At 38.6% G+C, this 26,300-nt stretch overlaps 1 protein-coding gene across 1 annotated transcript in view; it reads right to left on the reverse strand.

The window, feature by feature from the left end:
- The window catches only part of RIT2 (Ras like without CAAX 2), a 256,734-nt gene that overhangs the window by 119,993 nt on the left and 110,441 nt on the right, over positions 1-26,300 (reverse strand). Inside the window, exon 4 of the mRNA XM_008158102.3 lies at positions 3,488-3,679. Within this exon, the coding sequence (XP_008156324.1) occupies positions 3,488-3,679 (192 nt within the window). The remainder of the gene's footprint in view (positions 1-3,487; positions 3,680-26,300) is intronic.

Genomic DNA, 26,300 nt, shown 5'->3' on the forward strand with positions numbered 1-26,300 from the left:
TTGCTCATGTCCCATTCTCTGAGGAACATGCTAAGTTCCTAAAGCTGATAAAAAAACAACAACTAACTGATGAAAAATAACAATGGTTTGCAAGTCAACATTATAATATAATATAACCTTGACCAAGTTACTGGATGTATTAAAGAGTCAGTTGACTCAGATATCATGAGGGATCCATTCATGGGCTTGTGGAAAGGAATACATACAATTATGTGTGGTAAGAGCCTGTCACAGAGCCTTCCAACTACTAAATGTACCATCAGCATTGTCAGTGTCAACATGAATATTGCTCCCAGATAAAATACTAAACTTTGAACAGAGCCCCTCAATATTTCAGCTCAGATTGGCAAATGATGATAAAAACATCAGTCACTGAAACTCATTTATTTTCTTGTTAGAAAGGGAATGAGTATTCACCAAAATGCACTAGGAATGCAGCCACTATGTACTCTACCAAGCAAACATGGTAAGAAATAGCTTTTCTTTCAATCTCTTTCAATGTAGACCAGGAGGAAGAAGAGCTACTAGGTTGGGATCCCATTTCTCTGGCTCCCAGCCCTAAACCAAAGCCAGAATAATTTCCCCCAGGATCTGTGAGAGTTAAAATTTGTTAGTCTAGGAATCTTCACAAAAGTCCTTTGGGCTAGAGATGATGCAAGTGTCAGCATCTTTGCTTTTATTTTTCGATGAAAAAAACAACACACTTCACCTTTAAATACCGATGTACTAAAAGAGGTATGCATGATCCGGGGTGTAGTATTAATTTTGTTACAAACAGCAGTAGTTTCTTAAAGTAAATTTCTGTCAGTATCATCTCAAATATCTCCATCATCCATCATATGCTTGTCTTAAAACTACACAGGGCAGTTCTATGGTTAAACTAAAGTGTGCATTGAAAGCATTTTGAAAAGGAAAGCCACTATACAATTATAGGAATAATTATTTCCAGCACAAACACCACAGCCAGAAGCCAAATTAGCATAGCAACACATCATTACTGGGTACATGAACATTTTTTAAAGTATTATAATTTGGGTTTTCATGGTTATTACACTTTCTGTGACTACCTTGTTTACTTTTCTTAATCTAAAAGGAAACGTCTGTCAAATCTGCAAAATTACTCACTCACCTTAATGTCTTTTTTGCTATTTGTTTCAGTGATATTTGTGATGCTGGGGATTCACATCACTGCTAAAATGCAATTAACCGGGCTGAGATAGGGGTCTTCTTAAATATCCCTTTGGGACATGCAAATGACCACTACTGAGCTGAGGAAAGTAGGAGCAAGGCCAGGGGTGTGAGGTGAAAGCCAGTGCCAGCCAGTGTTGGAATCATGGAGAACAATCATTCTAGAGATTAACCTGATTAACTTTTGCTGGAAGAAGTTTTCCTTATGTTCTCAAATTCACTTACTTTCTCAGTTACTTACAGCTCTCTTGACTGACATCCAATTAAAGGTTCATATTCTCTAGGAATTCTGGGAAATGCAATAACGGTGGTCATGTGATCACTGATGGTACACCTGCAACTCATGGTGCTCCCTCATGCCACTCCCAGAATTCCTAAAGAAATAGTAACACACCCCTTCTCTCAGAGGAGTATATGAAGCTTTCACCACTAGACCTATACCTCTCTGCTTCCTTTCTGTCAAATGTCAGAGAACAGATTCATATATAGTTAGTGAGAAAAACTTGAATTTCTATCTGTAGTAATATAACCATATTACACTAAACATTGCTTGAAGAAAGAAATAAAGCAAGACAGAAGAACAGGTGCAGAGGAAACAAACAAATATCAGAGCTCCTTAAAAGCAGTTAGCCTCCACTTTAAGATGCTTAGGCTTCCAAGTAAAATATACAAAGAAGTCATCACAAAAATGCAATGCAGGAAATCACAGGAATAATTTTCTGTGTTAGGCATAAATTCATAAACATTAGCTCCATACGAGAACTTTTCACTTTAACTTAAAATGCATTAGATACAAAAATCCAAATGTAAAAAATACTTAATGTAGGAGAAAACTAATTGCTTTAGCAAAGATTCTCACCTCAGCAAAGGTCTTATTAGCAGGCTACTTTAAGACATCTAACATAAACCAGTTCAATTTTAAAGTCAATGCAAATAAAGATGAAGCATCTCAGATTATAACTAAGCCACTCGATTTAGAGAATTGGATTTACAAAAATTTGATTTGCATTTAACTTTTCAGTAATGTTGACTTTGCACAAAGTTAGTCACGGCAATGAAATTGTAAAAATGGTTTGTCTGGTCCCTGAGCTAGGTTTTTGTTTTTTAGTTTCTTCAGGAGTCCTACGGACAGCTGAAGTATTTCTCAGTAGACATCTGAGACGAGGCCATCATAGTGTCTGATGACATGAGAATCAACTGTGATGCGCCACATAAACTCTGGCAATGGATCACAGCCTAAACTAGACATGGTTTCTGTGTTATCATTTTTGTTTGCTGGGAGAAATTGTGAGACTGTCTGAGGATCACAGTGATATAGCCGGGGCAACTTGAGCAGATTCATTTCTTAATCAACCTGAGATGTTTTTGCTTGTTCTGATCCTGGAAGGTGGCAAAGGTTCTGTTTTGATTAATTTTTCATGAAACAATAAAAAATCCCCAACATGGTGATTTAAACAATTCCATGTTATTTGCCCAGGATTCTGGAGGTCAGAAATCCAGACAAGGCTCAGCTGGGAGGTTTTCCTGTTCCATCAGATTGGCTAGGGCAGTGGTCGGCAAACTCATTAGTCAACAGAGCCAAATATCAACAGGACAACGATTGAAATGTCTTTTGAGAGCCAAATTTTTTAAACTTAAACTTCTTCTAACGCCACTTCTTCAAAATAGACTTGCCCAGGCCGTGGTATTTTGTGGAAGAGCCACACTCAAGGGGCCAAAGAGCTGCAGATGTGGCTCGCGAGCCAGAGATTGCTGACCACGGGCCTAAGGTATCTGATGAGGTAACAGTCAGACAGTGGTTGGTGCTGGCACATGCACGATGGTTTTGCCCACGTGTCTGGTACCTCGATAGGGACAGCCATGAGACTGGATGTTGCTTTGTACACTTGGCTCAGCCCAGTGGTTGGCTTGGTCTTTTTAAATGGCAGCTTGACCCCAATAGCAGGTATTTCAGGTGGCAAAGGAAGAATGTGCTTCACTCTTAAGGCTCAACCTTAGAAGTTAGACTATACTCTACTGCTTAAGATAAATCACAGGATCAGCCCAGATCCAGGAGGCTGGGAGAAGTAGCCTCCTGCTGGGGGAGTGAGTGGTAAGGACACAGCAAAGTCTGATGTGAGATGGGACATATTGTGGGGGCTAGCACAAAATGCCACAGAATCTCCAAGATTTCTTAGAAAAATCATGTGCATCACTTCTTTCTCAGAATTCTCCATATGAACCCTGGAAAGCAGCCATACTTGGCACTATGTGTCCGAGGAGGAAAAGACAAAAGCTAATGGATAAAATTGGCACTCACCTGGCGGAACTGTTCCAGGTCAATTTTGTTGCCCACCAGCACCAGGGGTATTTCGTAGGTGTGACGGACCTGAAAAATGAGCTCTTTAAACTTGGCAGCCTCCTGGAATGATTGGCGGTCGGTGACGGAGTAGCAGACGATGAAGCCCTCCCCACCTCGCATGTACTGCTCCCGCATGGCTGTGAACTCTGCCTGCAAGCAAAGAGCAAAATCGGGATGCAGTTTAAGACAGCGAAGCCAACACACACCACTAATCAAATAACAGGTCAAAAGCAGACAAATTATGAGACCAAGTGTTTGGGTAGACATTTTCTAAAAGTGTTTTTGTGGGTTTTGCAGATAGAATAGCACGATGAGGTCTAAATATACCATTATAAAAACAATGTTTTAAATTGTTCAGAGCATTGATCTTTAATCATAGGAGATTTAAGAGATCTTGGGGGAGATATGTTAAATAGCAGACTTACTGATACAATGTTGGGGATTTTACATATAGAAATTATATACTTTTAATAGTGTTCTATTTAATTACTTAATTTTAGGAAAAGGGATCAAAATTTGTATACTCCAAACATTAAAACATAGAAGAATTAAAATTTCCCTCAAAAATATGAAAACAAATTAGAGTTTAACACTGGTTACCCCTGTGATCGATGGAAGTTATTAGACAATCACAGACCCATTTATATATTTGGGTATTCTTTTTTTTTTCTTTTAATCTTCACTGTTGAGAGTATTACATAGGTCTTCCTTCTCCCCCGCCCCACCTCCCTGCCCCATTAACCTCTTCCAGCCCTTATTTGGGTATTCTTAGATTTCTCTCTTTGAGGGGCACAAACAGAGGGATCATGATGCTGAGTCATGAGTCTATTTTTACATTCTGTCCATTGCTCCTTGCTCTTCTCTCTCGGCAGGGGCCTTCCACAATATATCCACGTCTCATCCTGGGGACATTGCTGTCTTAGTTTTTCATGTTGCATCCCCCTGAATTACTGAAAAGTAGTTCTGGCAACTGAAAAGTCAATATTAGGTCTGATTTGCGATCTAAAAAGTTTCTCTCAGTCTGAAATATCTGTTTTCACTCACTATTATTCTGGATTTATTGTTAAAGTCACAAGAGCTAATTAGGTTCATGCAATGGGAAATAGAAAAGTTAGACTCTGGCTTTGGAAGAAGCCACCCTGAACAATAAAAGAACACCACAAGAACATACTGTGAATTGGACAGTTTGTGAGATAATTAATCAAAGAAAAAAAGATTCACATGAACTTGAGCTGTATTTGAACCATGAGGCAAAAATGTGAGTTTTTCACCCGGGAAAGGGTTTACAAGAACTACTAAAATATTCTGCTCAGAGTAATTGTTTAAACAAATGTTCATTTGATTTAATGTGGCTTGTCTTTTGAATGAGGACATTTATGTAGACCCAGAAATTTTGGAAAATTAGAGAAAGTAATAAAGTTAATAAGGTCCTGAGTTAGTTCATGAATCTCTTCAATTGTTTTCAGTCAAAATGGAATGGGTGCAAACAGCTTCCCTGGGTTCCACCAAGCATTGCAAAGTTGTAAGAACTTGAGCCTGGAGAGCAAAGGAGACTTGTTCATGGATGGACAGCCAGCTAACAAAAAGTTGTTTTAAATAATTCATGTTCTCTGACTCTCACTATATCAATTTACTTAGTATTATATTTTAGTTGAGCTTAATCCTAAATTTTGCCATGTGAGTCAAATGTACAAGCACAGGAGACACAAATCTACTTAGTCTTGATTTTCTTTATCTCCAGAAAAATGTCTGAGGCCCCTTGTTGTTCTGACATTCTCTAATTTTGCAAACCCTATTTCTCTGTCAAAATCTGATAGCTGATATGGATCGACTAGAGAATTATGGACTGGAATTACTAAATGATGTTTCCCAAACGTATAATTAGTTTTCAAATAGAAATGATATAATCATCATAGAAATATATGTAATATTTGGGAAAATATACATGGATTTGTTACATCAGTTTTATATTATTAAAACCATAATAAAAGTGCTAACAAAAATAAAATGCAGAATATATATTTTACAACTTACAGTTCATTTTATTTGCCAATTATTTTAAGCACTAAAATTATTTTCAATTATTTATTGAGTATTAAAAAATAACAAATACACATTGCAAAATATTTAAGTGGTACAAAGTATATATAAAATTAATTTTCTTTCTACCTCAAACTTTGTTTTCCTTCCCAAATGTGTGACAGTTAATAGTTTCTTTATCCTTACAGAAATATCTATGTGTACACAAGCATAGACATACACATTTACCACACCTTTTAATTCTCAAATAGTAACATATATAATTTTTACTTTTAACCTTAATTAAGATTTAATAGCCCTAATGCACCTTGCAGACCATGCCATATGAGCACACATAAGTATTATTATTTTCATGAATGCATAATTTCTTTTATGCATGTACCATAATTTCTTTAACTAGTTACCTCTGAGAAGGCATTTAGATGTTCTCCATTTATTTCTCTTACATACACTGTTGCAATGTCTATTCTTAAACACCCTTGCTGCACAGATTTATGTAATTCTGGGAGGTAGTACTGCTAGATCAAAGAGAACATACATGTTTACTTTTGAGAAATAGTGCTGATCTCACCACCAGAGACATTGTTCCCATAACTCTCTCCCAACATTACATAAAGTGTCCATTTACATTCATTCTCACAGATGTCACATCACATTTTTGTACCTTTTATACATTTTAAAGTAAAAAAAATAGTATCTTTGTTTCCTTCATTTGTTTTTATGAGCCATAGTAAGTATCTCATGTTTATTATCCATGTACAAAGTCTCTTCTAGATATGGATTTTATTTTGTTGTAAGAAATGAAATATCTTTATAATCTTTGAATTTTTTAAAATTTGGACTGGAGTAGGATTTTCTCTATGTCAGTCATAAGGAAACAACAACAAATTTGACATCTTCAACAATAACTACGCCACAGAGAAAAGGTCAATACATTTGAAAATTTCCAACAACCTATGAGGGAAACAGGCAAAGTACATAAAGATAAAATTCACAGGAAACAGTACTGGATAAATGAATGAGTAAATATCTAATCATGTTGTGTAACTAGACTCAAAGCCACATAAGTGTTCTATTATAAATACTAGTAGATGTCCTGGGCCTCAAATCTGAGCTGGATTGGAGTTTCCAGATGTGGGGCTATAGCATTAGCATTTTAAAGGACTCCTTATTTGATTTTGCTTTGCACCCGAATGTAGGGTTCATAACTCGGTGTTTATGTTCAGAAATGGTCTTTCTGATCTGTGAGCACAAAACCTGGGAGGCACAGAACACAACTTCTAGGTCTGTTACTCACTTAGTGTCTGTCCTCTAACCAATCACCTAACCCCTCAGCGCCTCAATTTCCTCTTTTGTCCAAAGGGAATAGAACACACACTTAACCCGTCTTACAGGGCTGCTGAGAGGATCAAAAGAGAGAACAGATTCGAAAATGCTGTGATGAATTTTTAAAATACTCTGCAAATTAATCCTATTATTATCTCTGGTACAAATCCTGCAGAATAGAACCTTTCACTAGGAGAACAGGCATGAAATCCTCTTAGAGCTGCATTAGATATAAATGTGGAAGTAGTTCTCAAATACATGTAATCAGAAATGACTAACCTTTTTCTGCTCAAATAGGAGAATCTGTCTACCAATAAAACAGATATAATGGAATTATCTCAATTAATAGTGGGGGGGTCGCCTCCTCTTAGCTGACCTTGTCCCTACCAACTCTTTTCATAGCATAGCATACATATATTACTTAAAGATGCATGGGAGGCTGGGGGGGAGGGGGGCTCAGAGAATTGAGCAGAAACTCTGCGGCTATGTATCAACTTAATAATATATGACACTAAAACCGTTTTATAAAAAAATGTGATGTTCAACATGTTGCTTCCATTTTTGTTCACCCATGAATTAAAGATCCCTGTACTTTCTGTTCTGTGTATCCTGAATGTTAATATCTTCTTCAATTGCTTCCTGCTATAAATGACACTTGTTGGTTAATTATTCAGGAACATTACTAGATATCATTTGCTGTCCATAAATAGCAAAATACCTATATTGTGTAAAATGCTACAAACAGAAGCATTTATAATATTTTCTAAGCTATTTTAAGTAAAGCTGCAGTTTGATCACTTCCTTATTATTGTTTCCTTATATTAAAATAGTGTAAGAATTCTCTTAATTCTGATCACTAGCATGGATCAGGAGATCACAGTTCTATTCCAAGTCAGGTCATATGCCCAGGTTGCAGGCTAAATCCCCAGTGTGGGGCATGCAGGAGGCAGCCGATGAATGATTCCCTCTCATCATTGATGTTTTTATATATCTCTCCCCCTCCCTTCCTCTCTGAAATCAATAAAAATGTATTTTAAAAAAAGAAAACAAAGAAGCAATTTTTTTATTAATCTCATATCTCAGTTTCTTGATTATCAGAGTAAGGTTTTTTTTAATCAGGTTTTCAGAAACTTAGAGAATGAGCCAGCTCACCATTGCATTCAATTAGTGCTACTCCAACATATAAATGACTCACTGTTTCCAAAATGCTCTAGCATTACACTTAGACCCTCCTTTCAACTGCTTTCTCACACACACACATACCATTGTCTATACTGATTGCCATATATCCAAGATAAGACATCTCCACACCAAATTTATTGTCCTAGTAAAAAATAGTAAATAAAAAAATATCAGTCATGCTCCTGACACTATGCCAAGGGGTAAGCTATATTAAGAAGTAAAAAAAAAAAAAAAGTATGACCCTGTTCTGGTTGGAGAAACTCACCTGGACCAGGATAGAATAAAAGAAGAGCGATTGAGGGCTAAATGAACCAGGAGGTACAGAGAAGGGCAGGAGCAGTTTACAGAAGGAAGGCAAAGAAGGCTTGGGGTAGAAAATGAGATGTGATGTGTTTTTATTAAATTTCTTATTTGTAAAGAGCTCCTCAACTTTAATGCAATCCTACTTCCAAAGATTAGGTATTGTCACTATTAAATAGCCTTTTGCGATTCCAATTCAGTTTTTGCAGGGCAATTAAACTTCTGGGACTTGTTTACCAGTCAACAGTTCAATTTTGGGGGTCTGTCAGAGGAGCAATGTGGTTGTTACTGCTTTCATTTGCAAGATTTTAATGAAGGAAGAATAAAATATAAAAATACAGGGACACTCTATATTATGAAAGTGATGAATAAATTTATTGTATTTGATGCAAAGTATGAAGACTGAAGTCAGGGGTTCTTCAGTCTGGATTTGATGTCTGAAGCTGGTTAAGAATGTTCAATTGAAATGGGAAGGAACAAAGGGCTTTTATAAATGCAGATACCATATGGTCAAAAATTAATTCTGGAAGGCAAAATATAATTCAGGACTTTATATTATTTTGTAGTTTAAAGAGAACATAACTATTGCCACCATTATACATTTATGTGTCACCTGTCTTTCAATATTTGATACTCATGTACTTTCAGGAATGCATTAAATCATGGAATGCTGCCTAACTCATTCATCAGCTATTCATTGGGTACCTACTATGTGACAGTCATCTAGAATTTGAGATATAAAACAATACATATAATAAATAAAAATAATACATATAATAAAACAAAAATGTGAATAAGTATGGAAAAGAAAAAAATGGAAATTAGAACATCAAAGTCAAGATACACTGCAAATACAATTTAATCTGCAAACTTGACTCTCAACTTTTAGACAAGAAAAGCTACAGTAGAAACACAATCAATTACACCATATTTGTGGTCAATAACACTAATGGGTCATGTGACACAAATCTCTCCCTAAGCATTGAGAGCTGAAAACAATTTCTCTTATGGGGTTTCAGATAAGGGACAATACCCTCAATATCAAAAGGATCCGTAGATTCAGGTTTTCTAAGTCTAAGTCTCTGATTGTATTTTTCAATGTAGTCTCTCCAAGCATTTTATAGACTTAGTCCATGGTCCTACTGTAGCAAGGCTCAATTAAGATACAGAAATGCTGTTCTGAGGAAGATAGAACAGCATATGAAAATTGAGGATAATAGTTAAAATACTTTTATTCTGCTGCTTGAAAAACTATAATGACCCTTGATTCTGATGTGACATTGAACACTGGAGTATTCAGAGTACCTAGAATCTGGCTATAATGAAGATGACTCTTATAAATCTCTTACTTCAACACAACTCAGAATAATGCAGGGGAGGCTAAATCTTTTGTAGGCACAGTGAAAAATTAAGATGTAGAAACTCTGGTTCAAAAATTAAGAAATTCAAGACAGCAACAGCAGACCCTTAAACCAAACACATGGGCCTTCTGAGCACAAATCGCAGGCACATGAAGCTGGCCCCATTTACAGGCATAACCACAAAAGAGCAACCAAGAGTGCATGTGAGAGAACTCCAAAAAGAGACTCCATGGCAGGTCTTCTAGGACAGTGGCAATTCTTCTCATATGTTAAATCACTAATGAAACTTCCTAACCTCAGTGAAGGACATAAACCCAGACAATAATAGATGTGCAAGGTGATGTACAATGTGGGCTTGGGGAGAAAGTTAGGTACATGTAATAGGGGACTGGTATATATACTTCATACAAGAAATGATGTTACAGAAAAAAAAAAAATCACACCAGTGTGTATCATGTAGAGTGGCATGTTTCTATTGTCAAGTGAAGTCTCATTGCTGAAAGCCCTAACCACTTGGTTTTAGATTAGATGGATAGGAAACCAAAAACCCAAGAGAATTTTTAAAAAAAATATGTAGCCCTATTTCAGTAGGATTTCTTTTGCAATAGTTGGATGAGTGGAGAGAAGAAAGGTTTAAGACATGGAAAAACTCTTGAAGGTTTTTGTAGTAATCCTAACATAAATTTCTATGGGAGAGGAGCTAGAATGGAAAATTTTTGAATGAGAGATTACAGTACAGAAAAATGGAGAGAAGAGAAATATTTCTGACATTCCAATGATGAACTAAAGGAAGGAAGACTTGATGGACACCAGTTTGGAAATGAGAGTGAATGAATAGAAAAATGCAATAGATGGTTCAATCAATACTACTGAGCCATTGGTTGGGCTTTTGCTCATGTTCTACCTCTGTGGTCTATATTATTAGCTCCCACATTAGAGAGGAAAAAATCAAAGTATAGAGATACCAAATGATATGGCTAAAGTCTGAGAGCAACCAATTAGAAATCAAAGACATCATACCACACTGCCTCTCCAAGGAAAGGAAGAATTAATTTAATGTGGCTCCAGTTTTTGTAGATTTAGAGCCTGCAAAACAACAGAAGTCTTAATAAAAAGATATCAATTGAGAAAGCAAATAACTTAAGGACCACTGGGTCATATAAAGATTGGCATTTGTCTAGAGTTGACACTAAAAGCCTAAAAGGACATATCTATAGGTAACTGGAAATAGGGTTAATGTGAAAGAATATCTGAATGGGGCAGGGTTGAAAGCCACAATCAGGAGACAAGTCCTTTAGACTGATCATAGGGATAGGCATTAGGGTATAAAGTTGACTAGTCTGGATTAGTTTTGGAGAACAGAGATTGATTTTGTTACATTTAAGGGAGAGAGGGTTGGAGCTTTGTCTCATTGAGACCATATTTATCTATTTTAAATGAGATGTTGTGAAAATGGTTTTAGACAGCTGTCTTCTAGTTCTGTTCTCTCTTGCCAAATACGCTCAGTACTTAGTCCAGATTTATGCACTTATAACATTTCCTCTGCATTGTAATTAATGTGCTTTGCTCTCCTTCCCATCACTAGACTCTAAACTACCTGAGAGAAGGGCTATTCAGCACTGTACTCTCCAAAGCACTAGGGAAGGTGCCTGGATCAGAGCCCAATGCATAATTATATCATCATTTAGTTAATTACTTACTTTAAGCTAAATGTTTTTAAGTGATGTTACCATTCCCTGGATGATATACACTTTAAGGAGAGTAAGGTTTGGAGAATGGAGGTTGGAGATAAAAAGAAAATGGAATCAAATCTCTAAATTAAATGGATAAAGCTTTTAGTCATTTACTCATTCCTGTACACAAAAGGCCAGGTCTAGTTTACCTTTTATGTAAATGTATATCCCACTGAAATCTGCATTAAGTAAAATGCTATTTAATGTTTCTTATATCAGTTTTACCTTCAATAATTTGTCTTATTCTAATAAGAGAAGAAAAATGAATCTCACTTGTCTCTAGATGCATCAAATTTCTATTCCATAGAAGTCTGTTTGTCTTTTCCCAATCTGTTTGACTTGTACTTTCTGGAAGACTTAAAAGTTTCATGACTGCCTTTGGTGGTACAAATCCACTAAAAGATATTTTTATCACAGCTGGTTTCCTGTTTATCCTGGAGGTCACTCATACTGTGAGCTGCTTTCTTGCTAATAAAACCTGCAGCAATGCATCTTGGGAAAAGGCAGCAGAGCTGTTACAAAAGGATTTCATCCACTGCATTTTAGTCATCCCCAATATTATACTGAAAGGAATGTCCCAACAAAAACACAGTGAATAAAAAATTCACATGCCAAAATTGCATTTGCTAATTGATTTAGAGCACATGATAGGATACTACTATCACTTAGAAAATGAGGTGTGAGATATGTGTGTATACACAGGGTGGGGCAAACATAGGTTTACAGTTGTGAGTATGCAAAATAGTTTATTCTTTTATTGTTATTTATTAATTATTGTATTTTTTCCATACAAACTGTAAACCTACATTTGCCCCACTACACACACACACACACACACACACACACACACACATTATATCCTATATAATAAAAGCCTAATATGCAAATTGTCCCAGCGGCCAGGAGTTTGACCAGGGGGTGGGGCTGGCCCTGCCCCAGCCGGCAGCAGTGGCAGGCAACCGGGGAAAGGGAGAAGGGAAGCCCCAGCCGGCAGCTGCTAGGGACCCTACCTGTGCACACACATGAAATGGTGTGAAAAAACTCACTATCACACAAATTCATATTACTATTGGCTGAATAGAAAAAAATAAATTACTATTTGGTTCTCCAGGTAAAATCCTAATCACCTTATTTTGTAATACTTAGAATGATTTGTTACCAGATAATCCCAAAATTTTAGAGATTTATTAAGAAGCTTATATGTCCTCACCATACAAATGAGGAAATGATGGCCAAAGTGTTTGTCCTCCATATCAGAGTTACAATTGACAAAGATGCTTTCCTTGACCACATTCTATTTAGGCTCCCCTGAACCTTTCAGCTAGGTCTTGATGATTGTACATTTATCTTTCTTTCTGCATTGTCCAAGTTTAGCAACAATCTTTCTAAATTGGTATAGCCAGAACCTCTCATCATCTTCTCTTATAGTCCTGGATATTTAACCAGGGTCCTTAACCTCTACCACCTTCCATCTGATGTCTGATCACCACCCTGGCCTGTCTCAGTAAGAATCCTACTAGGTCAGTTTAGCCAAAATCCTCCCTTATCTCCAATGTTTCCTTTTAGCAATTTTCCATCCACCCATCCCCACCCTGCTCGTTGGTTACAAATTCCTACGGGTCCATGCTGTATTTGGAATTAATCCCGGTTTTATACTGAAGTCTCCTCTCCTTATTGTAGTGGTCCTGAATAAATGTGTTTTACCACTTTAACTGCTGCCAGCTCTGATTTTCTTCTACAATCAGGCATAGATTACAAGGTTCCAGGCCCCAGTAAAGTGCTTGGTATACCTCACCCTCCAGCTTAGTCACAGCCTCCTGGGTGGCTGCTCTAACCCCAGGCTCCCTCTTCACCAATCAATCCATCATTCCTTTATTTCCCAACTAAGCTTCTTTAAGCACCACATTCATTATGCCGCTCTTCTGCCTCCAAAGGTCCAGTGGTTACCCACTTGCTTTCACATCAAATCTATACTCATCTGCTTGATTTTATGACTCTATATAATCTGATATCATGCTCCATACCCAGCTTTAACTCCAGTCAATCCTGACTATGTACTCCCTACTCTAATGGGGTCACTTCTTTCATGCTTACTCATATTAATTATCTCCTCTCACCACTGTGCCTTCACACACATTGGTCCCCGAAATTGAACTCTTTCTAGCTAATAGAGAATTCAGTGATTATTGGCCGCAACTCTAATTCTTCAGATGAAAACATCAGGGCTAAGAAACATAGTGATGACATCATTTTGTCATAGCTAATTAAAACACAGCTAGGTCAGCCCTGGCAGGGTGTCTCAGTTGGTTGCATCATCCCATACACCAAAAGGTTGTGGGTTTGATTCACAGTCAGGGCACATATCTAGATTGGGGTTCAACCCCCAGTCAGGCTTGTATGGGATGCAACTCATCAATGTTTCTCTCTCACATGGATGTTTCACTCTCCCTTCCTTTCTCTATAAAATCAGTTAAAACATATCCTCAGGCAAGGATAAAAACAAACACATAGCCATGTCAGAAAACCCAGACTTTCAATCTCTTTTACATAATTGGGATGCTGCCCTTTCTCTTCCGTGAACTCTGTTGCACACATTCTTCAGAGTCAATTACATTTTTTCTTCTTTCATGAAAGTATGGCTAAGAAACCCAGGTCTTACTGATAATCTATTGTATATATTTCCCTCACTTATGGAAATCAAAAATTAGCAACTGATTATATCTCTATGATATAATTAATTAGCAATTATATTTGAGTTAGGTTTATGTCATCAAGCAGATTTTAAACATTCTGGGGTCATCATCAAGGCTTGGACTGTTTAATGTTTCTATTGCCCAGTAGATTTTGAATATATGACAACTTCCATTAAACTGTTGCTGTTTAAATGGATAAATGTCATTTCTAATAAATAGTTATGCTTGCTCTACAGAGAATGTGCATGTTCTAGTGTAGAGATAACTAGAAAGCTTCTAACATCATAGAAGCTTGTGAAGACATATAAGACACATTTTCCTTGATTGATCTTTTTATCTCACAAAAACCAAAGAAACAAATCCTAATTCCAGTGTTTTATTACTGAATAATTTGGTCACCAATTTGATTTTTTTCCAAAGCCCTTGAAAACATGCCTGCTTTGATGTGCCATGCCTCTTTGGAGGGTACCCTGTTATAGGAGTGATTCTGAAATGGTTTTATGCTACTTAAACTTCAAAGGTACATCAGAGAATCTGACGAAGGGGATGGTAAGAGCTTGACTTCCCTGGCAACATGGTGGCAAGTTGGCTGGTATGTGTGGATTCCCAGTTAAGTAGAAGAGAGTAAAAATGATAAGTAGGAGATGTGTTCTGGAAAATATCAAATCAGTCTACAAAGCTGATTTCATTATCATCTCACCACAAAGTTTCCTGTTCTACATATCTCAGGGTTGAATCTAATTTTCTCAAATATAGATTGAATAGAAAAGAGTAAATAAGACATAGATGGAATATTTCACAGAGTTACACAGATTTGTAAACAAGAGATAAGAACGTATTGGAGAAAAATAAAAGCTAATCCAATTCTAGCAGATCAAAGAACACAGGAAATAGTGATTGTGACTGTTCATTAAGGGGAGGTCTTCTATATACTAGTATATAAAAGCCCAGCAACCAATGGTGGAATGACCAGAACAACCATTTGACCAGTCACTATGATGCACACTGACCACTAGGGGGCAGATGCTCAATGCAGGAGCTGCCCACTGGTGGTCAGTGCACTCCTACAGTGAGAGCGCCCCTCGGCTGACCTGGATGAGCAGCACTCCCACAGTGGGCCAATCCCCGCAGGCCATGCCCCCACCAGTACACAAATCAGTGCACCAGGCTTCTAGCAGATTAATAAAAGCCATCAGGAGGCCAGGGATAGACCATAGTGTTTTGAGAAGCATATGTAGGATGGGACAATACCTCAGGAGTTCTCTACCTCTGACAGAGGCTGCGGAAGGTTATGTTAACAAAACCGAAGCATCAGGTGCAGTATAGATAAGTGGAGGGTGTTGAAATATGACTCTCTAAGGCATTTCAAGAATTTAGTACTTAATACAGAGGTCATGATGGATGTGAAGGGGAAAAGGAAAAAACACCCACTGTGCTCTTGAAACAATATATGTTTGAAATTCAAAAAATGGGAAAAGAATGGAGAAAATAAAAACAGGGACTTTTAAACTGCACTTGCAGAAAACCTAATGGCAGAAATGCCAGTCCCAGAGATATTTGTAATGAGGCTGCATAAGTGTAAAATCATGAGATTTCTGTCCTAGATAGAACAGAGCCAAATGACAGTATAAAATAAGTCTCTCGCCTAATTTTCATATTAACACACTTGGTAGGTACTTCCAAAGTCTGCATGTCCTTTCCTTCTATCTCTTAAAAATACCAGCTTTCAAAGCTGCTGAATGGAGACTTATCATAGTGATCAAGTTTCCAATTGAAAACTCACTTTAAGAGATAATTTTGCTTACACAAAAAGCAAACCATCTACTCCAGTGTTATAATTTAGCCCTATTAACTGAAGGATGATCCAAATATGGAAAATATTTTATATTTAGGCAAAGAAAATCAAGATATATTAACCAATTTTGATAAAAGATTATTAGTAACACCCATGATAGATTATTTCTGATTTGCTTGAAAGAAATTAAATAAAACAACTGATAACCAAAATGTTGTAATCGAGTCAAGTCATTCAGGGCATAAGGAAGTAGATAAAGTCACAAAATTACAACTAGCAAGAGCCAGAGAGGGGGGATTGAGGCGGGGACTCTGGAGCTTGAGTCCTTTGGTTTGAATTATGATTCTGCCACTTGATAGCTCCATGGGACTTGCTTTTTTCATCTGTGCAATGGGGCTAATAAGACTGCCTACCCCATGAAGTTGTTGTGAGGACCAAGTAAATTAATATAATTAAAGCTTTGACAATTTCTCTCTTTGTGAAGCATTTCTAAGAGTCCCTGGGACACATTAAAATCCCATAGACCTTGGCTATTATTAATATTCCTTGTCCTTAGGTCTGTTTCCTCTGCTTAATCCAAGATAGATCTATTAGCTCTATTTGTCATAAATGGTCATGAATTTGCATTTGGGACCTGCCTCTTTTAACCATCTAGTTTAGGCAGACAGAGATACAAATAAATCTAAAGCCACAGATAAATTCTTACAAAAGCATAATGCTTAATCCAATATTGCCACTACAAGAAAATACCTGTTTTAAATTTTTGTTTTATTTCATATTGATTTCCAATGCTTGTTTTGTATTTCAAGTAAAAATATCTTTGTAATATATTTTTTAAAGAATAGTTTATTGATTTTTACTTTTTTTTTGTAGAAAAAGGGGAAGGGAGAGGGAGAGAAAGAAAGACATATCCATGTGAGACCTCAACATCGATCACCTGCCTCCTGCATCACCCCCACCAGCGATAGAACTTGCAATCTGAGGATGTGCCCTTTTGGTCAAGGGCATATACTAATTGCCAGAATTGAGCTGGCAATCTCCATGCACTGGGCAATGCTCAACTAACTGAGCCACACTGGCCAGCGCATATACTAAGTTTAATCTACTGAAGCAGATATTAATTTCCAAATTGAACTACAATTCTGATTCTAAACACAACTCTCCCTTCCAACACTATACTAGAAAAACAATGACTTTTGAGAGCTCTTGGCACCTCATAAAATATAGAAAATAATTTTTTTAAGATTCTGTAAGTACAATAATTTGAATATAATGACTAGAACTAGACGAATTTGCTCGAGAGGATTTCATATAAGTCCATGGCAATTTACATTAATCTGACCATTCTCCTATTGTTTGTCTACCTGAATGAAGGTTTTCTAGGTATAAATCCTGTAGATTAGCACTGTGAAAAAGCCAACACTGGTGTTTTAATGCATTGTGCAAGCCGATGTAACAGAAGGTGAATAGCAATGGCCCAGGAAAGATGCATTTTAATGCCCTCTGCATTTGCTTATGCAGTTCCTTTGCCTTAAATTCCCCTTTGATTCCTCAAAGATCAGTTTCAATGTTGCAGGTTATATCTTCAAGCTGCTTTCAAAGTGAAAATGAATACTCTTTAAAAATAAATGCTTTCTTAGATGTTTGAGGTCTCACAAAATGTTTATATATATGCATATATGTGTATATATATATGCATGCACACATATACACATGCATATATATACACACATAATGCATATATACATATCCTATATAATAGAAGAGTAATATGCAAATTGACCGAACTGCAGAATGACTGGTGGCTTTGAAATGCACTGACCACCAGGGGGCAGATGCTCAACAGAGGAGCTGCCCCCTGGTGGTCAGCGCATGTCATAGTGACTGGTCGACCAGTTGATTGTCTGACTCTTGGTGGTCAGTGCATATCATAGCGAGCGGTTGAGCAGCCTCAGCATATCATTAGCATAGTATGTTTTGATTGGTTGTTCGGTTGTTCTGCCATTTGGTCTATTTGCATATTACCCTTTTATTATATAGGACTAGTGGCCCGGTGCATGAAATTCATGCACAAGGAGTGGGTGTCCCTCAGCCCAGCCTGCACCCTCTCCAGTCTGGGAACCCTTGGGGGATGTCTGACTGCCGGTTTAGGGATCAGGCCTAAACCGGCAGTCGGACATCCCTCTCACAATTCAGTACTGCTGGCCCCCAACTGCTCACCTGCCTGCCTGCCTGATCACCCCTAACCACTCTGCCTGCCGACCTGATTGCCCCCAACTGACCCCCCTTCTGACCTGATCACCCCTAACTGCCACCCCCTGCCAGCCTGATCACCCACAACTGCCATCCCCTGCTGGCCTGCTTGCCCCCAACTGCCCCCCCCCCCCGGCCAGCCTGTTTTCCCCCAACTGCTCCCCATCTTGCTGGCCTGATTGCCCCCAACTCCCCTCCTCTCTCAACCAGCCTGATTGCCCTAACCACCTCTGCCTCAGCCCCACCACCATGGCTTTGTCCAGAAGGACATCCAGAAGGTCTCCTGGTCTAATTAGCATATTACCCTTTTATTAGTATAGATGGCTTTTTCATAAGTTTTGTTTCTTTAATACAACAATATTGAATAGTCCAGTTTACAGGTTAGAAGAATATAATGATTGAAGTCAGACATATAGTGAGTGGGAGGACAAGGATTTTAATTTCACTCCACCTGGTGCTAATTCTGGTGCACTCACCACAATACTCAGCTAACTCTTAGAGCAACAATGCCATTTATTTTATTGTACAAAATCTCTCTGATTTAAGACTTTAAATGCAGCCCTCCAATAGTGTGAACCAGGGTCCCATTTATTCTTAGATTAGATCTTGGAAAGTTGTGCTTATTCCATCAGGCTTGACAAGCAGGCTTCTAACACATATATTTGGCTAATTGGCATTATTCAGCAGAAGGGGAATTTTAGGCCATACCTAAGAGAGGGAAGGAATAGTTTAATCCAGAGTGTGGGAAAGGGATATCCAGACTGAGACTATACAGAAGCAGAAGAGAAATGAGCAAGGAGCACATATCATTTTAAGTAGATGTGCATGACCATAGTCAGGAGCTGCTATCATGTAGTAAAACAGACCAGCTGTGCACAGAATTGGATAAGAAACTGTCAAGATGCTGTGATTTGAGGGGCACCAAAAGCCATTCCCTTGCCTAACAATACTTTTCCTACTGACCTCCCTTCCCCACCCCAGTTTGACTTATTTTTCTGAGATAAAGCATCAAACCTTCCTATTCACAGGCAAGTACATTCTCTAGGAGGATGAAACTCTGTTTGCTGCTCAGACCTACTGATTTTTTAAAAGAATAAGCTATTTGTTCCTGGTATTCAAATCCTCAAGGTATCATTTAAGTGTAGCTACTTAGACCTGTCATTTTGGAGTTGTTATCTGAATTGTTCAAATTAACAAAATAGTGATTATGTTGATTACATATATGCCATTTGACTTTTCAAAGTAGAAACAATCCCTTAGAACCTAGAAATGACAATTGTTCACACAAAAACTTTTCCATGTTTCTTGGAATACAGACTCTTTTTCTCTAGGATACAGACTGGATATTGATGTGAGGTCTCAACTCCTATAATAGGAAGGAACACATGTCCCTCCATGCTTAGGACAGTAGAGGAGTAGACTTTCAGCATCTGAACCCTTTCTCTGTTCAGAAGTCCCTTGACTTGCCTGCTAGTGTATTCACTAATCAGTCTACTTTCACTGCGACATGTAGTCTTCCTCTTAGTTAATGGCACTCTAACTTCATTGCTTTGATCTTAACTTATGGAGTCATCCTTGACTTTTCTCTCTTATTTTCTGCACTTCACATTAAATTTACGACAAATTGTGGCAATTCTACCTTCAAGATATACCCAGAATCCAACTACTTTTCTTTTAGCACTGACACCACCTGGTTGCAAATCCCCATCGCCTCTCACATAGTGTTGCTATAGCCTCCCAATTATTCTTTCTGCTCCTGCTTGTTCCTCCCAGGTCTGTTATCAGCACAGCATTCAGAGTGAGCATCTCAAATGTAAGCCAGACCAAAATCCCTTTCCTGCTCAGAATGGCTAATGCCTCCCTGTGTCATTCAGTGGAAACAACAGTCCTGAAAAATGGACCACAAAGCCTTATGCCGACTGCCCCTCTCCCTAACCTCTCTGATCATGGGTCTTACTACTCATCCCACTAAAGCCGCCTTAGCCGCTTCTCTGTGACCCAAATATAATAATCAAACTCCTGCCTCAGCAGTATCAGCAGGTCCCTTCTGCCAACAGATGTCCACCTGGCACACTCCCTCACCTCTCTCAGGACTTTACTCAGATGTTACCCTCCAGAAAGTCCTACTCTGATCACCTTTCTAAAACCCACCCTGTCATTTCCTGCTCTTATTCCATCCAACAGACCATTGAGTTTGGTTGTTTATATAGTATGTTGTTTATCGACTGTCTACCCACTACAATGTAAGCTTCATGAGGTGGAAGATCTGCTTCCCTTTTATTCACAGCTGTATGCCCTAGTGCCTTGGCTCTGCCTGGCATAGGGCAGGAGATCACTGAATCTGTGGAAGGGATGATTGGTACTTGTCAGATGGAGAACAGGTACATGTCTCCATGAGACATGCTCTACTTAGCACCAATGTCCAGTTTTCACATGGTAATGAGAGCCACAAATCTGAACCTTTTTGAGTAGCTCCTGATTTTAAGATTAAAAAGTGATTCAAAACAATTTTTGTTCTTTTAGTCTTTCAAAGCAACAAAGCCACACATCACGGCTTTTGGGGCTCTGCTCTGAGCTTCTGAGTTGCTAAAAATACTTTTAGATTTAACATTCAAATATTCCACCAAGGTCCCATTTACTGGATCAAACTTATTTCCAGAAAAAATGTATAATTTATAAGTGCCAATATTTTCAACCATCTTAGAAGAAAGATTGTATCACTTCTGAAAAGTCTCTCTCCATTAAGCCTTCCAGGAGAAGCAAGAAGGCAGTTACAACAATTATAGGAGTTCTGAGAGTGATGTCTTAATTAATAAACCTCAAGCATTAGTGTGTGGGCTTTGTTCTGTTTTGTTTACCAAATAGCATTTATCACCATTTCCCTTAATAATTAATTACATTATTGAATGTGGTAGATTTCTATCCTTATTTTGTCTCAAATGTAGTTTCTTTCCACCTGATAACTTTAGAACTGGTACTTTATTAGATAATTTACAGGTGCATTTATGTCACTGACCATTTAACATTAAGTTAATTAAACTGCTCATTGATATCTATTCTATAAGAAAATTTTCTGCAAAGGATGATTACATTCTACACACATGCATAGCCCATGGATGCATCTAGCTTCTTTTTAAAGCTTCTGGGGTAGAAACGGTTAGGATTCCAGTTTAACACTCATAGATTTCATTTTTGATGAGACAAAACACACTGGCAAAGGTTCTTTCTGTTAGAACAATGCAGGCTGGACGTACCTCTGTGGGAACTGAGCGTTTTTGACACGGGAAGCCTACATGAGCAAACACAGGTTGTGTTGAGTGTTTCCTCACGGCAGAATACACATATTTCAATCAGGCAGGGTAAGGTTACATTTGACTTGGTGGTTCTGTAATTATTTTGTAGTAAGTGTGATCTTTCATTAATTTCTGGTTTTTATTTTAAATCATATATTTTCATTCTCAGACTTGTGCAATGACTCATTTTCCATCTGTTAAGTATTGTGTTTACAAGATGAGTGAGCTACACAGAGCAAATCATATCAGTTTATCAACAAGTAAGAGGCAAAAATGTTAGTCAACACATGAGTCAATGGATTTTAAGCTGGTTACACTTTGAAATATTTGCATGAGAAAACACAGAAAGAGGTAATATGAAATAAATAGCATTGTTGTACACACAGAAGCACTGATTTGGAAAAGTTTTAGTTCTTAAAAATATATACAAAAGCAAATTTTAAATTCTGTGGGCGCATTGGGTAGACATCTTATGCAAGTGTACATTATCCTGTAAAACAAAATTAAAGTTCTGTAAAATTTAAAAAAAACTGGCCATGATATGTGGATACTATGAAATAATATAGTTTTGTCTGAAGGGGTAAAACACTTGCAAGCTGATATGGCATTATTATCTATATATATAAAAAGCCAGAAACCAGAACACCGTAACGACCAGAATGACCGGTCACTATGACACCCACTGTGGCCAGAAAACCAGCCCGATCAAGGGGTGGGGCCAGTGGCCAACCTCCTGTGGCCCCTCCCCTCAGCTAGCCCCACTCATGATCAACCTCTCCCACCCCAATAGAGGGTGGGGCCGGCCAGCCAACCTCCTGCAGCCCCTCTCCACCCCCACCACCCTGATTGGCCCATGGCCCCTCCCACTAGCCATCTCCACCCCCAATCAGCCCCCCCTGCACCAACTGGGGGTGGGACTGGCTAGACAACCTCCCACAGCTGGCCCACCACCCACAGCCCCTCTCCACAGCCAGCCCCAACCCCAATCAGCCCCCCACCCCAATCAGGGCAGGGCCCACCAGCCAATCACCCTTCCCCCAGCCGGCCCGACCCTGATCAGGCCCCAATCAGGGCGGGCCAGCTGGCCAACCTCCCATGGTCTCCTCCTCCCAACAGGCCCAGTCCTGATCCACCAACTGGGGCCGGGCTGGCTGGACCCCACCCGTGCACGAATTCGTGCACTGGGCCTCTAGTAACAAATAAGTAAAGGTTTAGAAAACTCCTGAGGTAGACCAGTAGTTTAGAAACTTTGGCATGTTTGAGCATCACCTGGAGGGGTGCTTAACATATTTCTGGGTCCAGAATTTTCATTTCTAACAGATTCTCAGGTGATACTGATACTAATGGTCTAGGACTGTGGTCGGCAAACTGAGGCTCGCGAGCCACATGTGGCTCTTTGGCCCCTTGAGTGTGGCTCTTCCACAAAATACTATGGCCTGGTCGAGTTTATTTTGAAAAAGTGGCATTAGAAGAAGTTTAAGTTTAAAAAATTTGGCTCTAAAAAGAAATTTCAATTGTTGTACTGTTGATATTTGGCTCTGTTGACTAATGAGTTTGCCGACCACTGGTCTAGGACATGCACTTGGAAAATCACTGGTGCTGCTGATGTGCTTTTTCATCGCTGCTTTTTGCTAAGTCTGATGCAACTCTATTAAACACAACACAAAACAAAATTCTGTGACCAGGAAGATGTCTTCTCTCTTTTAAATTCCAGTGAATCTAATGTTTCCTATCAGCTATTAAAGTAATTTGCAGCATAAATTCTTTAAGTTATCTATTTAATCATATATATAGCACCTATAATTCAGAGAGATTACAATCAACTAAAGACTAGGTATTTTCTTATTTGTTAATGGGGATATTATTTTAGGATTGAAAAGAGTATTCTTGCTAAACAATATAAAAAGCTCTACAATCGGGGTCTTGCAAATTTTGTTCTTGTAAAGGAAATTTTATATCAGCTGGGAATTAGGGATGACCAAGGATATATTGTCTTAATATATCAAAAATATTATTCCTGCAACATAAGGTTGAAAGATAAAGTACTCTGCCAGTTCAGAAGAAAAATAAATGAAAGTGGAATCAATCAATCAGTTAGGATCCAAGATAGCAAATATATAAATATTTATATATATATATATATCCCAATGCATGAAATTTGTGCAAGAGTAGGCCTTCCTTCCCCCAGCTGCTGGCACCAGATTCCCTCTGGCACCCAGGACCTGGGCTTCCCTCATAGCCCCGGCTTTGTCTGGAAGGACATCCAGAAGGACATCCGGTCTAATTAGCATATTACACTTTTATTATTATAGATATATACAGGGTCAAAATTAGCCCTGAAAATCCCTTAGTAGTCTTGAATCCCCTGACATATGTTTTTAGAAACTCAAAAGAAGATGGGATTTTTGTTGTTGTTGTTTGGTTTTTTACTTTTTTTACATCTTAGTTTTAGACTTAAGAAATATAGGTCAAAGAGAAAAGGGATATCCTCTCTCTCTCTCTCTCTCTCTCTCTCTCTCTCTCTCTCTCTCATCTCAATATGAAACGTATAACTGAATATGGAAGAAGCTAAAGAATTTTCAGCTGAACAGATTGTGGAGTGATTCAAGGAAGAGCTAGATTTGTGTTAGCCCTTGACCCAAGGGTATAATTTGAAAATGCAGATATGGGGAACATTGACTCTGCAGGATTCACAAAGGCAGAAAGGTTAGAAATTGAGATGCCAAGTGGTTCCATTTGGAGAGAAGGCTTAATAAGGGCATAGTGAATTCCTTTGTCTTAAAAACAAAGTTGGCTGAATTGATTAACTCATTTGTGGAGTCTTGATCAAATTGTGCATGTTGTGATCAGTTGATTCTTTACGATTTAGTGAGTGTGTCTTCCATTGCCCCTGGCTGAGCACCTTAAGAAAATTAAATTGAGCTTCTCCAATGGATTGTTTTGGATTTCCTGTATTAACCTCTCCTCTGTTACTTCCTGTACCTTTTCATGACTATGGTTTTGCACAGCATATTACAGGAAACAGGCCCCTTAAAATCACTTGATAAATACTGCACTTAGGAATTTTTAAAGGTACAGATTTAGAAATAAAGGATTTTCTATAAAAAAGAATGGGGTCATGAATCAGCACCACTCCTCCTGTTCCAGGACAATAAGCATAAGGCAGGCAAAGGTGTGAGGCATAGAAAAAGCACACGGACAAAGTATAACTCAGACTGCATCAGGACAGAGAAATGTAGAAGAACTGAGAATTGATACAGAACACCACTGTTCAGGGTTCATGCTACATGCATCCTATCTAATAAAGAGAGGATATGCTAATTGACTGCCACACCCTCAAAGATGGTGGCACCCACAGCCAATAAGGAGGGAATATGCTAATTGACTTCCCCACCCTCAAAGATGGCGGTGCCCACAGCCACAAGATGGCGTGGACCAGTCCCCTCAGCCCTGCCGGGGTGCCTGCCTCAAGTCCCCCACTCCCCTCAGCCCCACAGCCGCCCAGGGCCAGCCTGAGGCGCAGGTAAGCCTCAGATGGTAACTGCCCAGCTGCCCAGGGCCACCCAAGGCTCAGGCAACCAGGGCCAGCAGAGCCTTGTGGTGCTGGCAGTGGCAGCAGCAGAGGTATGATGGGGTGTCACCTTCCCCTGATCGCCGGGTTGCCTCCCGCCCCTGAGGGCTCCCAGACTGTGAGAGGGGGCAGGTCAGACTGAGGAACCATCTCCCAGTGCATGAATTTTCATGCATGGGGCCTCTAGTATAAAATAAACTTCAGTCAACAAAATAACAAACTGTATGTAGTTCTTATCCTAGAAGGTAGGTCCTATTATTTTCTCCCTAGTTTTTGTTCTATACCTAAATATCTGAACTAATAACTCCTCCAGATATAATTTGCATATCTTTATGTCAATGTCTGTATCTATATGAATTAGATTGGATTGTACCTAATTAAAAAAGTTAGCAGGACGACTTATAGAATTCAGTTTCAACACTTATTTCCATCTCTGCGTGATACATCATGCCTCCTACCATTCTCAATGTGGCACATATAATACGATTTTAATTGGAATGAATTAAATTTAATTTTATGCAGAGAATAGAGGCATTTGTAGTATCTTTAAGCATAATGAGAGATGGAAAACAAGGACTGGGAATAATTTTCTTATACTATAATGGCCTGACATGTTGTTCAAATGTTCCAAGGCATTAGCAAGCTTAGTTAGAGGAGAGGTTTGGCTGTCACAAATTTACCCTGATATTTGATCTTCCTCAGAGACAGTCTAAAGTCTGCAGGAGCAGTGGAAGGTTGGCTATTTAGAGTGAAGTGCAGTGTGTCAGGGTCTAGGGCCATGACAAACAGGCATCTTACTATGAAGTGATCAGTCTAAGAAAGAGCCGTATCAGAGGGGAGTATGAGAATGGAAGTCGAGACACAAAATACAAGTTCAGGAAGTGCCCAAGTGTTGTAGCTAATGGACTTGGGCAGAATGCAAACTAGGGAACATCCCAGTTTGTCCAAAGAGTCCTGGGTCATACCTGACTTGTCTTGGTTATTTATTAATACATCCATTATATCCTGAAAAGTGTCTGGTTGGATGATAAATTCAGGGAATTTATTAGAGAAAAAGCTGTGAGCTGGAGCAAATCTAATTCAAACAAAACATTTTGATAGTGGGACCCCTCTCTCTAGCCACCTGCCACCACCCACTCCAGTATACTTCAAGACTCAGCCACACCCCCAAGTATAGGAAAGGAAATGAGGAAGTCAGAGAATCCTGCCCACCCTGGGAGCTTA

This window comes from Eptesicus fuscus, chromosome 12 (assembly GCF_027574615.1).
Source record: "Eptesicus fuscus isolate TK198812 chromosome 12, DD_ASM_mEF_20220401, whole genome shotgun sequence".
NCBI classification, from domain to species: Eukaryota; Metazoa; Chordata; class Mammalia; order Chiroptera; family Vespertilionidae; genus Eptesicus; species Eptesicus fuscus.